Genomic DNA, 16,359 nt, shown 5'->3' with positions numbered 1-16,359 from the left:
CAAAGGGCGGACCGAAGACCGGGGCGCCAGGCAGAGGCTGGAGGGGGGCCCGGGTGGGGTGAATCCCCGGTGGGTGCCCGCTCCCCACCCCCACCGCGACCACCAGCCCCCGCTCCGAGCAGGGACCCCGAGGCTTGCGGGCGACCCTCGAATGGTGGCCGCCCTGTGGCCCAGAAAGCCCAGTCGCAGGCAGGTGGGTGAGCGCAGAAGGACGCTGGCCCTGGACTGCCGTTTGAGGGCTGAGGGGCCAGGTACCCCTCCCTGGCTCTGGGGGGATCCTCTCAAAGTCCAGACGTGGAGGGGGGGAGAGCGGACCCTGCTCGCCGGCTGGGAACGGTCTCTCCAGAAGGATCCCCCGGGAGCGGGTGGAGGGGGTCTCTGGAGAGGTGGGTGCCCTGCAGCCCCCTCAGGCCAGGCCAGGCCTGGCCCCTCACTGGTGCAGAGCAGCCGGCTTGGGGTTTGGGAAGACCCCAGCCCCAGGGAGGCAGGGAGGGGCGCTGGGCCTGGAGGGGGAGTGTGTGGCCTGAGAGCCGGCGGCCCCCACCAGGGACATTACAGTAAGCCTTTCTGGGCCCCAGCACTGCCCCCCACTCCCCTGCAGGACCTGGGCCCTTCTGCCCCCCGACCCCCAGGGCCCACCTGGCACAGGCTCAGTTCACACCCACGTGCTGGCCATGGGCATATGGGGAGGAGGGCAGGGCCACTGGGCCAGGGCCCTCCACCCTGAGTCGCCCCGCTGACGACCACCCTTCCCAGGTGGCAGGCAGAGTCCCCACCCCAGGCCTGCGGGGTCTGGGGGTCTGCAAAGGGACAGAGCCGGACCAGGGGGGCTGAGGGAGCAGCAGGGGCAGGCTGAGGACCCCGCTGAAGGTCACACCCTTTGAGTCATCCTGTGGTGGCCAAAGGCCCAGCCCCCTCCTCCCAGCTCAGCACGCTGAGAAGTCTCAGGGTGCCTCACCTCACCCAGCCCCCAGGTCAGCTGAGGACGTGGCTGAGGCGCCAAGACCGCCTGCCACTCCAGAGCCAGCCACAGACAGGCAGCGCCAGGGAGGTGTGCAGGCAAAGGCGCTCTGTCCATCGGGCACCAGTGGCGGTGGACGCGACGGGAAGGGGCCTGCACTCTTGGGGCGGGTGAGCCCGGGGTGAGAGTCCAGGGGGCACAACCTTGAGAACAGTGTCCTCGGGGGGCTGCTGGTGCCTGCCCCTGAAGCTCTGGAAAAGCAACAGAAGGCTGCATGGAGAGGCCAGGAGAACATGCACAGACTCGGTGGCCAGAGGGGCCACCAATAGGTGACCCCACCCCCGGGGGTCTGCTGTGCCCTGGCCTCGGTGCTGGCTGGGAAGAAACAGGATGTCTCCAAACCGTGCCTCCTCCGTGGGAGAGGCACCCTGTCCCGGCTCCCCAGGACCTGCCCGAGACCCTCCTGGGATTACCCAGGACCTGCCTGAGACCCTCCTGGGATTACCCAGGACCTTCCGGAGACCCTCCTGGGATTAAGTTGCAGTGTATCCTGGTGGGGACATGCTGGCCCAGTGACAAAGGGGCCACAGCCCGAAGGAGCCCGGGACCCGCAGCCGTGCCCAGCCAGATAAGCTGCATGCGGCGGCTGGCGGAGAGCTCACGGGTTGTGGGCCGTTTTCTGAGGACTAGGACCCCAAGAGGCGGTGTCCTCTGCTGCTCTGTTTCACGGCCCAGAGGCTCCTGGAGTGTGGGACACATGTGAGGAGGGGTGAATGTCAGAACAGCCATCGCAGACAGGGGCTGAAAGGCCTGTGACACCACAGATCCCAGCCGTCCTCTGGAACTGAGAGTGGGGGATGGTCACAGCACTGGACTGGCTGACAGGGACGGGGGTGATGGCCAGGCAGCAGCATTTGACCATCAGTGGCTGTGGAGGCAGCTCTCTAATGAGTTGCAGGGCTGGAGCGGGCCCAGGGTCAGAGCTGCGTGGGGTTGTGGAGGTGGCTGATAGAACACCATGTTCCTGGGAGAGGGACAGGCAGCCCACAAGAGACTGCTCAGCTTGTTGGAGCAAAATAAATCAGGGTTATGTGATGCGGAGGCCAAGGGCACTCACTCCAGTAAAAAGTCATGGCCGGTCATGGTGGCTCAAGCCTGTAATCTCAGCACTTTGCGAGGCCAAGGCAGGTGGATCACTTTGAGGTCGGGAGTTCAAGAGCAGCCTGCTCAACATAGTGAAACCCCATCTCTACTAAAAATACAACAGTTAGCTGGGTGTGGTGGCAGGTGCCTGTAATCTCAGCTACTCGGGAGGCTGAGGCAGGAGAATTGCTTAAACCTGGGAGGCGGAGGTTGCAGTGAGCTGAGATCACACCACCGCACTCTAGCCTGGGCAACACAGAGAGACTCTTTCTCGAAAATAGATAAATAAGGCCGGGCATGGTGGCTCATGCCTGTAATCCCAGTACTTTAGGAGGCTGAGGCAGGTGGATCACAAGGTCAGGAGTTCAAGACCAGCCTGGCCAACGTGGTGAAACCCCGTCTCTACTAAAAATGCAAAAATTAGCTGGGCGTGGTGGTGCATGCCTGTAATCCCAGCTACTTGGGAGGCTGAGGCAGGAGAATCACTTGAACCCAGGAGGCAGAGGCTGCAGTGAGCCGAGATGGCGCCACTGCACTCAAGCCTGGGCAACAGAGTGAGATTCTGTCTCAAAAATACACAAATAGGGCCGGGTGCGGTGACTCACGCCTGTAATCCCAGCACTTTGGGAGGCCGAGGCGGGTGGATCAGGAGGTCAGGAGATCGATACCATGTTGGCTAACACGATAAGACCCCCGTCTCTACTAAAAATGCAAAAAATTAGCCAGGCGTGGTGGCAGGCGCCTGTAGTCCCAGCTACTCGGGAGGCTGAGGCAGAATAGCGTGAACCCGGGAGGTGGAGCTTGCAGTGAGCCGAGATCCTGCCACTGCACTCCAGCCTGGGTGAAAAAGCCAGACTCCGTCTCAAATAAATAAAAATAAATAAATAAATAAATAAATAAATAAATAAAAAGTCATGACGCTGCCCAGTTTCTAGACCTGAGTGGGTTTCTGACCCAGAGAACACTCACTGAAGTGAAGGCTGAGTCCCTAAGAGGAAGATGTGCAACGCCAAGGCAAATCCGCACCACGATGATTCTGACCCCCCTGCCCCCACCCCACCACCAAACAGCCTGTGGCCGCTGACCGCAGTAACCGGACACAGTGCAAAGGAAATACGCACACGTCTTGAGAAGTGCTGGACACAGGGTTTGGGTGATGCTGGCATCTGAAGGCCTGAAGCATCCTCATGGCTCCCATTAGAGCGAGGGGCTGACAGGAGCCAGGGAAGCAGTGCAATTTGGGCCAGGTCTGATCCACCAGCCTCGAGTCTGTGCATTCACCCAGTGGGTCATTTCCCCAGTCGCAGGATGGATGGAGCCGACATTCTTGATGGTAGACACCATTTCCTTGGCCATCGTAATGGGTAAGTCCAGTGCAAATCTGTGACCGTCCCCTCCCAAAATAGTAAATCAAAACTGGGGGAAATTAGGGACACATCTAAAGATCCAAAGGATGCAAAGATCTCCTTTTTTTTTTTTTTTTTTTTTTGAGACGGAGTCTCGCTCTGTCGCCCAGACTGGAGTGCAGCAGAGCGATCTCGGCTCACTGCAGCCTCTGCCTCTCGAGTCCCAGCGATTCTCTTGCCTCAGCCTCCTGAGTTGATGGGATTACACGTGCCCACTGCCGCGCCCGGCTAATTTTTGTATTTTCAGTAGAGATGGGGTTTTGCCATGTTCCTGGTCTCGAACTCCTGACCTTAGGTGATCCACCTACCTTGGCCTCCCAAAATGCTGGGAATACAGTGGCGTGAGCCACCACGCCCAGCCAAGGATCTCCTTTTATTCCACCAATCTAACCACTGCAAAAGGCAGGTGGGTGGGTCCCAGGGGAGAGTGGACTGTTGCAAAAACAACCTAGCTAGTTGTGGTGCCTTTGCTAGAGAAGGTTCCCCAGCCCCAGGTGTGCGGTGAGGCCACTGCTGGGTGCGCATTCTTCTCCATCTCCTGTCTGGCAGGAAGATCAGTCACACTGCCTTGGAACTCAAAACAGGAAACACTCAGTTCCTCCCCAGGGCTATGGTAACGTTCCTGCCCTCTCTCACAGAGACTGGCACCAGCTGAATGAATGTCCCCAGGATGTCACACTGGCCCCCTCTGTCGATGGCCGTGTGCTAATGAAACCAGATGAGCAAGACGTGGCGAGCACACTGGGCCCTCCTGAGTGAGAAAATCTCCTCCAAAGCAGAGGACAGATAAGTGGCTGCCTCTTGCAGCCCCCGCCAGGACACACCCACCTGGAAGGCTTCTGGGAACTGGAACAGCATGTTCCACATTTGGGGACTCTGTTCCAACCCAATACTAGGGGACACAAAAGGACAGCTCTGAACAGGCACAGAGCAGGACCAGCTCCACCGCCGTCCAAGCCCAACTCCGGTGTCCTGGCTGCTACTTACGATCTGACTCCGCAGACCAAAGGCACGGGTGGTAAAGGGGGGGTTAAGGTCAAGTGCCCGTGGAAGACCCTCCCCAAACGCAGGTGCAGAGGAGGGCCATGCCATCCTCAGTGTGTGCCTGCGTCGAGGACTCCTGCTGTGGTTCTGGGCCCCTGTGGAGATGCACAGCCTGGCCACGGGATGCCCCATGGCACTGGCTCTTAGACCAGCCCTGTCATGAGGCTGAGCAGGCAACGGTCATCTTCAGGGGGATGTGGTACATCCAGGACAGCAGGATGCGGCACGCATAGGTGGTCCCGGCCTGTGCGGACCCCACCCCATGATTTGTGTTCCCAGAGCAGACCCACGTTCACACCACGGCCGCCTCCCTGTCTAACATGCCTTGGCTGAGGTCCAGGCTGCTGTCCAGGGACTGCTGTGAGCATCTGTCTGCCTTGGTGGCAGCGGGAGCTGGCTCGTCCTCTGGTGGGAGCCGTCCTCTGTGGCAGGGTGTCCTGTGCCCTGGCAGGAGCACTCCTCATCAGGTCGTGACAACCCACAGCACCTCCAGAGGTGGTCCCCTGTCCCCTGGGGGACACGACAGCTGCCTGTTGAGAACCGCTGGCTCACAGAACGTCTCATCCTGCGGATCCCGCCCACTGTCTGTTGCATTCGACCAAGGGACCCGTTTACAGCAAAGCCAGGGGTGGGCTTGTCCAGGGGGCACTTCTAGAAGCTTCTAGCCGGACAAGGAGTGCCCTGTGGGGATGGAAGCCATCTCCAGGACCTGCATATGCGTGAAAGCAAGATGCCGGGGTCTGGGAACCAAAGTGGAGGCCCTCTCGGCCCTGCAGACCCCAGTCCAGGCTCCCAGAGGGTGGAGCTCCCCCGGGGCTATGGCAGGGTCTCTGCCTGGGCCGAGAAGGACAGCGGAGGTCCACAGTTCACCTCAACCTTCCCTCTTCCAAGTTCCCCTTTTAGAAAGCGGCCCCGGCAGCGCCGAGGTGTGACGGGGCAGGTGCAGCGGGCAGGGGCCGGCCGAGTCCCGAGTCCCGGGAGCCGGGCCGAGCAGGGCGGTCCCACAGCGCCACCTGCTGGCCGCACGCGCCCCGTCCCCGGCCCAGCCCGGGCGGCTCCGAGGGGCGGTAGCTCGCGCGGCCTCGCCGTCCACCTGCTGGGCCCGGGCAGGGGTCGCGATCCGAGGCAGGGTCCGCTGTGTCCGGCGGGAGCGGGAGGGGCGCGGGCGGCGCCGCGTGGGGAGGGGCGGGCCAGAGCCCCCCCAGGAGGCGGCGCTCCCGGTCCCAGCCCCAGCCCCAGCCCCAGCCCCAGCCCCGCAGGCGCCCCTCGAGCACCTGGGCAGGTGGACCCCAGCCCCGCGGTCCCAAGGACCCTGCCTGCGCCCTCGCCTCGGCCCTGCCGCAGGGTCCTGCGGGGTCGTCCCCCATTCCTGCTCGACCGCCCCCACCAGTCCCCGTCCCCCGTGTCCCGCGGGGACCCCTCCCGGCCTGGCCCCGACCGCCCTCTGAGGACTCCCTAGCGTTCACTGGCGGCAAAGTGGATCTGCGCGCCCGGGGTCCTGCTCCCAACGTCTGGAACCGTGGTCCCTGCCCTGTACACCTCCCGTCCTCGACGCCCCCGGCCCAGGAGGGTCGCCGTCTCCAGCGCGGACGTGCGGGTCAGTAGTGCCAGGACGGTGTACGGTCTGGGAACGGGGGGCCAGGGCAGGAGCAGGACAGAGGTCCCGGCTGGAAGGTGGGGCGGGGGTCCCAGACCCGGCCGCGGTCCCACCTGATCAATGGCGGCTCTGCAGGGCTGAGACGGGCAGGGACGCGCGGGACATGGGAGGCGCCTGTACCGCCGCTGTCCACGCACGTGAGGGTGCACAAGGTGGTCCTGGGCCAGCCCCTGCCTGGCTCCTCCCCTCCCCTGGGGCGTCCTCCTCCCTGGCTGCGCCCTCTCCTCCTCCCCCAGGTACCCCCCAGGGACAGGGCCTGCCTTCTGGGCTTCCCGCTGGGGTCGCCTAGTTCCCACCCACCCGTGGGTGGCTCCACCCTCCCACGGGAGACTCAGGTGCTCGGTCCCCCAAGGGACTCAGCTGGTGTTCCCCCACTTCTTTCCACGGTCATCCCTGTGGACCCTCCACCATGCTCTGATCCCACTTTCTGAGCCCCACAAAGGCCCACCCAGCCCCGCCCCTCTGGCCTCTGCCCTTGGTCTGCACCGTCAGGACCCCATCTCTAAGTGGTCCCATCGGCACATGAAGCGGAGACTGCCTGAGAGGTCTGAAGTGGACAAGAGCAGCCCCCACCTCGCCTAAGCTGAGCTGTGCCCCCTCTAGGGATTTGGGGCACCCTGGCCTAGGGTTAGAGGGAGAACGGGAGAGGCAGTGAGGCTGCTGAGTGCAACTGACTCAGGAAGAGCCAGAGGCAAGATGCAGGGCCAGGCACCACTCAGTCTGCCCAAGTGGGCTGTGGCCGCCTCTGCCGGCCAGGGACCTACAGGGCAGAGTCCTACCGCAGGGGCTCTTCCAATACCCAGGTAAGCGTGACCACCTGGGGCCCAGTGAGCACAGGTGCACTGAGATGGGGTTCGTGGGTACAGAACAGTGTGGACATGGGGGTCAGTAGTGCCAGGATGGTGCACGGCCTGGGAAGGGGGGGCCAGGGCAGGAGCAGGACAGACAGCCACCTACCACTGGGGGACATCGGCGGGGTGGGGTGGGGAGGCGACAGGAGGAGCAGCGTGACTGAGGAGTGGGTGGTGGGGACCAGGCCAAGTGGGACTTGGGGGCTAGGAGGAGCCCAGGGAGGAGGCCGTGGCCCCTCAGAACGGAGCTCCCGGAGCCTGCAGCCTCTCACCCGCAGGCAGCTTTCTTCTTGGAGTGTCTTCATTCCCAGATGAGGAACGGACAGGCCCTGGGGTTTGTGAGTGGCTGTTTCCTCCAGCGAAGCCCCCAAAGATGCTTTTCCCCTGCCTGAGGGTCCCTGCTTGTACATCCTTTGAATCACTTAAGAGGGGCCCATAGGTTGGACCCCTGAAACCCACCTGGTCAAGTCTTCAGGTTCTCGCCCAAGGCAGGGCCCTCCCCTCCTCCCCCAAGCAGCACATGAGCCCTGTTCAGGGACAGCAGAGCCACCAGCCCAGGACCAGACCTGCTGCCTCTGCGGACCTCGGCAGCCCTGGTCACCTCCCGGCTCTGGCAGGACAGGTGCAAACTCAGTGGTAAAGGTCCGTCCTGATTAATGAGACAAACCCACACCCATTCTCCTCCTGATTACTAACTTCAATGGTCAATTTTATTACAAAGAACTGTATCAAAATATACAAGTCTGTTTAAGAACAACCAAGAAATGCAGCTGTTTAAGGGACAAATGAGAAGCAGGAGCTTCTCCCTCCTGCTGTCCGCTGCAGGGGACGGCATCCTCAGGGCCACATTTTCCACAGGACGTCCTTCTGAATAATTTAAAGGGCAAGTCCGGCACATTACAGGTCTTCGCGGGTGGGCAGCTGTGGCGGCCTTTCTCCTCCTGTGCCTTCTGTCAGAAAACAAGCATAGGTCGTCAAAGCTGAGCACAAAGGGCCCTGGGGACGAGGCCTTTCCCGGGACAGCAGTGGCATGTGCAGGGCCTGTCCGTCCAGTCCTGGCTTAAGGCCCCGGACGCAGCCATCCAAGGGCAGCTCGGAGACCCCCGTTTCCCCCAAAGCAGATGAGAGATGAGGCAGACGGCATTTCAGAGCCACCACACTGCTGTGGGTGCGGAGGATACGGAGTTGGGAGCGGCAAGGGGTTCCTTGCAGCCTGGCAGAATAGGAGCCTGAGCAATGGTGGTGGGGGGGAGGAGGAAAAGGGGACCGAGGGTGGTGCGGGGAGGGACGGGCCAAAGGGAACCGACAGAGGGTGGGGGGAGGGAGGGGCAAGAGGGGACCGAGGGGGTAGCAGGCAGCCTTGTCTTCTGGCCTGTCCGCCTCTGCCAGCCCCTCAGTTCTGTCTTGCTGTTGCTGCGATGCTTCTAGATGTGGAATTGCTTTTATGTGTCCTGCTCAGGAAACAGCTTCTGGAATCTGAATCATGCCTTATTCATTCTGAAAAACCCTTAGCCAATATCTCCTTGAACACTGCTTCTTTCCCACTCTCTATGTTCTAGACTTCTGTGAGGGCTGTCACGGGCAGATCTATGTCCCCCAAAACACGCTGAAGTCTTTACTCCCAGTACCTGTGATTGTGACCTTGTTTGGAAATAGGGTCTTTACCAACGACCAAGTTAACACGAGGGCATTAGTGACTGGTGTCCTTACAAAGAGGGGAGGTTTGGACAGAGACAGACACCCACATGGAGACCACGTGAAGACACGGGGAGCAGGTGGCATCCCCAGGCGAGGACAGAGGCCTGGAACAGACGCGCCCGCCCAGCCTCCCAAGGAAGCAGCCTGCTTGCGTCTGGGCCTCTGACTTCTGGCTCCTGTGAGAGGCACATTTCTGTTGCTGGAGCCCCAAGTTCGTGGTTCTTGGTAAGGCAGCCCCAGGAAACAGGTATGGGGGACTTGCTTGCCCTCCACCACTTCCTGCCTGTCCCTGTCCTTGTGGCACCCTGGGCAGCCTCCCCAGATGACTTTTCCAGCTCCTTAGCTGCCTCTTCTCCGGCGTCTGCTCCTCTGTTCATCGCCCGCTGAGGTCTGAGCTTCAGAGACTTCCCCTTTCATCGCCTTAACTTCCATTTGAGCTGTGAACCTGGGGCTTCATCCTCAGGAAGCCGGTACCTCTCTGCGCAAGTGTGCCCACACAGGTGTTATGCACCTGTCTTCCGGGAATCCCCCTCTCACCATCCCAAGGCCATTGTCTGTGTGGATTTCAGACCAAGCAGCCAGTCTGCGTGCAAGCCCCGCGGCCCAGGGGAGGGCAGCCTGTGTGGAGAGAGCCGTGCCACTCACCAGCCTCTGTCGGCGGCACACAGGCATCTTCCGTTTCTTCGAAGCCGTCAGGACACACGCAGACGTAGCTCCCTGGAGTATTGTAGCAGTTTTCGTTTTTCCTCACACAGGCTTTTTCTGCTAGTGAGCACTCATCCACATCTAAAATTAAAAGACTCCGTTTTAATAATTACTTCACTTAGCAGATGCGCAGCAGATTATAAAATTCATTCATTCAGATTCATTCACATAAAGAAAGCACAACGATGACAAACGTCATGTTACAGAAAGGAGCAAAGGTCAGGAAAGGCTTCAAGAGGGCAGAATTTCACGTCTCAAAGTTGGGCCCTCAACTGGTAGAAAATGCAGAGAAGAGACCTCCAGGTGAGGCCGGAAGGCCAGCATGCACCCAGGAAGCCCACTTTCTTTTCCTTTTTTTTTTTTTTTTTTTTTTGAGGCAGAGTCTTGCTCTGTTGCCCAGGCTGGAGTGCAGTGGTGCGATCTCCTCTCACTGCAAGCTCCACCTCCCGGGTTCACGCCATTCTCCTGCCTCAGCCTCCCAAGTAGCTGGGACTACAGGCGCCCGCCACCACGCCTGACTAATTTTTTGTATTTTTAGTAGAGATGGGGTTTCACTGTGTTAGCCAGGATGGTCTCGATCTCCTGACCTCGTGATCCACCCACCTCAGCCTCCCAGAGTGCTGGATTACAGGCGTGAGCCACTGCGCCTGCCCAGGAAACCCACTTTCTCCACTGGGTTCCAGCCATGCCCAGGTTCACCCAGGCAGCCCACAACCATGGCAGGCCTGGCCTTGAGCCTCGGGGCAAGCGCCACCCAGGAGCTGGAGGGAGAGCAGAGGTGCTGGACCTGGGGAACGAGGCCACTAGCAACAGGCTGGTGCAGCAGCGCCATCCACACCAGGGTCAGCCATGCAGAGCCCGTCCCCCACCCCCACTGCTTCTGCATCTCATGTGGACCTCAGGGCGAGTGCACAGTGACCCTGGGGGAGCCGCGTCTACAGGACGGGTCTCAGCTGCTTCCCATCCCTGGCAGCACCTGCTGGGGCCATTCACATCATGGTCCCTTGGGAAGGGTCCACCTGCGTCCAGCACAGACCCCAGACCCCGTCACTGACCTGCACACTGTCCGTGCTCCCTCGAGTAGCCAGGGATACACTCTTTACAGTTTCCTGGGCCTTCCCCTGTGCAGCCCACACAGCTGGAGTCACACTCTGCAACAGGGAGCCAGCGTCAGACCCCGACACACACAAGGCACCAGTGCTGGTAGGATTTGGGTTTTCTCCCCATTCATCACTAAGTGACTTCATAACAATCTGTCTCTGTCTCCCGGCAAAAGCACAGACTCGCGTCCTGCTGTGCAGCAAGTGCTCCCGGACAGCCATGGTGCAGACCACCTGGCTTGGAACTCTTTGGGAGAAACTGGGTGCTACAGAGATTCTAGAAACAAACCAACCTCCAGCTTGGTGACCACTGGTTTGCCAGCCTGCCAGGAGCTTCCTAAGAATAACCAGAGCCTCTCGCACAGCTTCCAGTACAGTGGCTCACTGAGGGACCCACTGTCTGCACTCCCAACAGTGAAAACTGCCTGGGGCTGTCACAGACACGGGGCAGAGGCGGCCTCCTTCCTGCTGCTGGGACTGGGGATCAGCACAACTTTTCTGGGGCACTATGGCCCTAAAAGACACATTCCCTTGACTGAGCGATTTGAAAATTAATCCAAAGAAAATCATAAGGAATGTGAAAAGTTTTACCTTCAAGTGTTCACAGTTTATAACAGTTGAAAAATTGTTATGACGTAAACGTCCAGCAATAGACATTGTTGTGAAAGTATGAAATAATGGCTCCAAAATCATTAGCATGATAGAGAAACCACAGGACGCAGAGACGTTCACAACAAGCTGCTGGGTGGAAAACACCCGACAGGCGCTGCGGAAAATCATGCAGGGCACGTTGCAGGGGCGCTGGGGGGGCACGAGCAGTGGAGGCACGAGCAGGGTATGCTCTCCAGGGAATTTGTGGGTTTTTAATTGTTTTCATCTTACTTGAATTTTCTGATTTTCCTGCAGCAAATACCTATGACTTATTTTGCCACACTAAGTGTTCTCAGCGCAGGCAAGATGTATAGAAGTAATGCTAAGAAGTCATAAATGAATGTTTACAAAGGCAGCGATGAAACCCAGCGATGAAACCCAGCAAGGCCCCGGAGTGCGGACCCGCCCGCCTGGCCCACCTTCGCATGTGTAGGAGCCGTTGGCGTTCTTACAGAACTGTGCAGCACTGCAGGGAGGTGTCTCGGCCGCACACTCGTCCACATCTGGAACAGAGCGGCACAGCTGTGAGCGGCCCAGGACAGCCTGGCCAGGGAGCAGGGGAGGACCGATCATGGCCTGACACAGCCCATGGCCAGGGCCGGCTGCGGAAGGGCAGGGAGGAGGGCAGCCCCTGAGGGGGAGTCATCTCAGCTGCCATCCTCGGAGGCCCCACGTGGCAGGGGAGGGGATGAGGCGATGGCCAGGCCCTGTCCTTAGACACTCAGTGCCAACCGGGGCAGGCGCCCCATGAGGATGGCGACACATTGTGTGACGGTGAGACAGTGAGCACCCCCACACCTCATGCCCCCACACCTCATGCCCCCACACCTCACGTCACCTCACGCCCACACCTCACGCCTACCCCACCTCACGCCCCCGCCTCACGCCCCCACACCTCATGCAGGCGCCCTCCTCCACCCCGGGGCCGCTCCTCACCCACACAGGCGCCCTCGTCCAGCACCCAGCCCACTTCGCACTCGCCACAGTCTCTGTTGGTCAGGCCTGAGCACGTCTTGCAGGACTCGTCACAGGCTGGAAGGCAAAGGCGGGCCTGGGTACGAACCCCACTCTCAGGTACCAGCTTGGGGACAAGGCTCGTTTAAAAGTGAGGAATTTAAGAGGGAAAAGCAACAAGGGGTTTTCAGTGCTCATGAATTTAAAATTCTCAGCAAACCAGGACTCCAAGGAATTTTTAATAACCTGGAGAGAAGGCAGCTATCCATACTCTGGAGCTGTAGCCTGGCTGGGTGTGCGTGTTCCGGCCACGGATCCACGCGTGGCCCACGCCACGCCAACATTCAAGAGACAGACAGCAAGGGGGGTAAGAATCGGAGAGGCCAGTCCTGACTGGCGATCCACAGGTCCGTCTGCCCAGAATAGCCTAGGGGCTGCCGGCCAACCACACACTCATGTCCGAGACACCCAGAGTTTTCCTACACATCAGTGACGACCAGGGAGAAAACGTCCTTTGGAAAGATGCCACTCATAATGGTCTGCAGGGATTTGACAGATGCTGCTCTCTGGGCCGGTGCGGGGCCCACACGGCACCTCCAGGACCTGTGCACTGCATGGCCCATCACAACTCAAGGTCGGGGCGTACCTTGAACTAGAGAGAAAGGTGAGTAGCTTCTCCCTTCTGAGGGCTGTTACGGGACAAGAAGTGCCCCTAACAACCTCTGCCTCTATCCTCTGACGTTTTCATTCATCCTTCTGGGCCCCCGAAGCTTCCCTGGACATCTGGGGTTAAAAGGTCAACAGGCCCCTGTTCCCATCTAGGCAGGCAGCTCCAGCAAGGGGCTCTTGTCATCCCACCTCAACCCCGGGGCCAGCGCAGGCATAGCCCGTACCTGTGCAGATGCTGTGGGTCTCGTTCCGGAGTGAGCTGAAGTAGCCATCCATGCAGTCTGTGCACAGCGGGCCCTGGTACCCCACGTGGCACTGGCAGGACCCGTCACCCTGTCTGCTCCCATCTCCGCTGCAGTGGCCATTCCCGCTGCAGGGCCTCTGGGATCCGCCCTGGCACGCTTTGGGGGACACAAAACCAGGCTCAGAGCACACCTGGTGGTGACCGGTGGGGTGTTCTCACACGGAGAGAACGCACGGCACCCAAACCCTGTATGATTCTGAGAACGTACATGAGCCCGAAGGCTTGGAGTGGGTGTTTGGGGAAACTGATGTCCTGGGGTCTGCAGGGCTGGCCGTGGATCACCTGAGTGGAGCAAGCCACAGGCTCCTGGACTTCACCACGGCCATGTGCTGCATGATGACGTTTAGGTCAACAAGGGACCCTGCATAGCACAGCTGTCCCCTAAGATGATAATAAAGCTGAGCGGCTCTTATTGCCTAGTGACATCACAATATGTCTCACTACCTGTTCTATGTTTAGATGTGTTCATCAGGTGACACACTCTTACCACATGCCAAATGGCCCACAGTACTCAGGACCCTCACGAGCCGTGCAGGTGTGCGGCCTGGGAGCAGCAGGCCCTGCCAGGCAGCCTAGGTGCAGAGCGGCTGCACCATCTAGGCATGTGGAGTGTACTCTGTGATGTTTGCACCATGACAAAGTCGCCTAATGATGCATTTCTCAGAACACGCCTGGTCGTTACACATGACTGCACTTTGTGTGGCTTTGGGCAGCCTCAGCTGAAACATGGTGATGGGGACACTGATGCGTCAGCTGCGGGCACTGCAGGGAGAGTGTGAACATCAGCTGCGGCCTCCAGTGCATGCCAGGGACAGCAGCAGGGGCTGGCAGAAGGCTGATGGTGGGCGGGTGGGGGGTCTGAACCTGAAACTTCCGCTACCTGATCCCGCTTGACCACGTGATTGGTTTTTATAAACAGTAAACTGTGACTTCAGTTTCAATGCACACTTCTTCACAGAAGAGCCCTGTCCCGTGGCACCCATTGGGGCTCAAGGCCATGCGCCCAGCCTGATAGACACCCAGTGCCCTGGGCTCTCTGCAATGGCAGCCACAGAAGGTGTGGTGCGGTCACCTCTGTGCACACAGAGAGAAGTACCTGGACAGGTCAGTCAGGACAGACTCTCAGGTGAGTGGACTCAGCTGTGAACAACCTAAGTCTGTGAACCCCTGAATTAATAGCACAGCTGGGATGACATACTGAGTTTTACGCTAAAGCGTGAGGTTAGTGGTGAGGCTGCAGCCGGAGGGTGCAAAGTGCTCCAAGCCGTGTTGGGGATGGGGGAGGCAGCCATTCGGCAGGGTCCCAACCCTACAGAAAGCTGATGTACCCCAGGTCCCCTCTGTGCTTTTACCTCCCAAGAATCATGAGAAGAAGAGGGGAAGTGACGTAGGAGATGGGATTTCCCTAAGAAGAAACGCACCGAGACAGTCGGGACCGTAGGTTCCTGGAGAGCAGCACACTTTCAGTGTCTTCACACAAAACCACTCGAATAAGTCAGGATATTCGCTCTTCCTGAGGATGGAGGAAAACATTCACTGAATCCCAGCAGACACAGTTCTTTAAAACAAACATGCAGCTGAATGTAACATATGCTCTAGAGTATTGTAAGGTCCAGGAAACAAGAGTCTAGGTGTGGACAGAATCTTCTCGTTAATTTCCTGGTTTTGATCGTTGACTCTGGTGATAAAAAACGGTAATGCAGGGGTAAGGTGGGTGCGAGGCAGGTGGGAGCTCCGTTCTGTTCCTGTACCTTTCTAAGTCTGAGGTTATTTCAAATTCTAGCTTGGAAAATGAAAAGTATCTTCTAAGAGCTTTTAAGGCACTCACAGCTGCAGCCACCAGGCCTCCAGGTGCTCCTCCTGCGCCTCTAGCATCTGGTTGCATTCGAAGTCGCTGCTCTCGCACAGCCCCTCGAGGATCTCCAGCAGGCGAATCTCGCTGAAACACAGGCCCACACGGGCCCACCGTCAGCGCCTCCAAGGCAGTGAAGAAAAATCCGAACCAATACACCAACCTGGGTGCAGGGGCCAGGGGGCCAAGACTCCGGGCACAGAGAGTAAGGGGACCCCACTGTCAGGGGAAGCCAAGCGGTTCGCACAAGTGGGGCTGGTGTTCCAGTTTACATTTTGAAAAGCCACTGTCTGTTGAGGGGGTAGGGACCAGAGCAGAAGCTGGAAGACCAGAGAGGGGCCAGCCATTAGTCCTCAGGCAGAAGCCGAGGCGACTCGGACGGGTGACTGGTGCCTAGGGGGCTGTTCTGTCTCCCTGTCATTAACACAGGCACCAAAGGCAGGACATGGCTTCCCAGGACAGGGACAGGCCAAGACCCACAGGGGTGCTCCACAGCACCCACCTGGACTCGTACTTGGACAGCGTCTTTTCCTCCCAAGCTGTGTTCCCGCCGCCAAAGTTCTTCTTTGCGGTGTCCACCATCCCCTGCGAGGAGACAGTGCCTAGTGCTTGGTACCACCTGACCCCGGGCCCAGGGTGGGGGCGACCCCAGGTCGAGGGTGAGGGAACTCCAGGCCCACGGTGGGGTCGACCCTGGTTCCACGGTGGGGGTGGATCCGGGTCAAGGGTGAGGGGGACTCCAGGACCACGGTAGGGGGACTCTAGGACCACGGTAGAGCGACTCTGGATCGACGGTGAGGGGGACCCCGGGCCCACGGTGGGGGCGACCCCGGATCCAGGGTGAGGGGGACCCCGGGTCCAGGGTGAGGGGGACCCCGGAACCAGGGTGAGGGCGACCCCGGGCCCAAGGTGGGGCGACCCCGGATCCAGGGTGAGGGGGACCCCGGGCCCAAGGTGGACGACCCCGCCCGGCCCCTTCCCACCTGGTTAAACTTGTCCACCAGCCCCCGGCACCGATGGCAGGGCGTCGGCTTCTTGGCGGCCTCCGGCGCGGGCGGCAGCAGCAGCAGAAGCGGCAGGAGCCCCAGCGCGGCCCGGCGCGGCAGGCGCATGGCGGGTAGCGCTACAGGAAGACGCAGCCGGACCTCCAGGTCCTGCGGCCGTGCTGCTCCGGCCTCCCGGCCGCCCGCCCACCCGCTCCGAGCCGCGCCGGCCGGTCCCCCAGGCTACTTGACGGCGCCGGCGAGGCCCCGCCCCGCCCGCCAGTCCCGCGCCGCTATTGGTCGATGGGACCCGCCCCGGCCTGATGTGGCCCAATCCGAGCTCGCCACGAGAGGCGACCAATGGGAAGGCCCCGGATCAGC

At 60.0% G+C, this 16,359-nt stretch overlaps 1 protein-coding gene across 4 annotated transcripts; it reads right to left on the bottom strand.

Annotated features, from left to right (window-relative positions):
* Nucleotides 1-7,750: 7,750 nt before the first annotated feature.
* On the bottom strand, nt 7,751-16,248 carry CRELD2 (cysteine rich with EGF like domains 2). 4 transcript variants are annotated; one of them, XM_063723132.1, is made up of 11 exons: nt 15,979-16,242; nt 15,498-15,580; nt 14,972-15,082; nt 14,565-14,656; nt 13,064-13,240; nt 12,417-12,563; nt 12,153-12,248; nt 11,636-11,719; nt 10,521-10,616; nt 9,406-9,546; nt 7,751-8,012 (listed from the first exon to the last, which is right to left on the bottom strand). In XM_063723132.1, exons 1-11 carry the CDS (start codon nt 16,105-16,107, stop codon nt 7,960-7,962), a joined length of 1,209 nt encoding a protein of 402 aa, XP_063579202.1. In that variant the 5' UTR covers nt 16,108-16,242; the 3' UTR covers nt 7,751-7,959. The 4 variants fall into 4 exon arrangements, with proteins under 4 accessions (XP_063579202.1, XP_024095717.3, XP_024095718.3 ...); XM_024239949.3 differs by lacking the exon at nt 12,417-12,563 and having other exon boundaries at nt 15,979-16,248; XM_024239950.3 differs by lacking the exon at nt 12,417-12,563 and having other exon boundaries at nt 15,510-15,580; nt 15,979-16,231.
* Between the last annotated feature and the right edge of the window lie 111 nt (nt 16,249-16,359).

This window comes from Pongo abelii, chromosome 23 (assembly GCF_028885655.2).
Source record: "Pongo abelii isolate AG06213 chromosome 23, NHGRI_mPonAbe1-v2.0_pri, whole genome shotgun sequence".
Lineage (NCBI taxonomy): Eukaryota > Metazoa > Chordata > Mammalia > Primates > Hominidae > Pongo > Pongo abelii.
Note: the sequence above shows the minus strand (reverse complement) of the source record. Positions and strands in the feature narration are given on the sequence as shown.

Bases quoted from the DNA above. Each gene is read 5' to 3' on its own strand.
- CRELD2 (XM_063723132.1), bottom strand. From the start codon at position 16,107: ATGCGCCTGCCGCGCCGGGCCGCGCTGGGGCTCCTGCCGCTTCTGCTG. The intron at 13,241-14,564 runs GTGCGTTTCTTC...TGTCCCCCAAAG, and splicing joins CTACGGTCCCGACTGTCTCG to CGTGCCAGGGCGGATCCCAG. The intron at 10,617-11,635 runs GTGGGCCAGGCG...TCCCTGTTGCAG, and splicing joins CGGCTCCTACACATGCGAAG to AGTGTGACTCCAGCTGTGTG.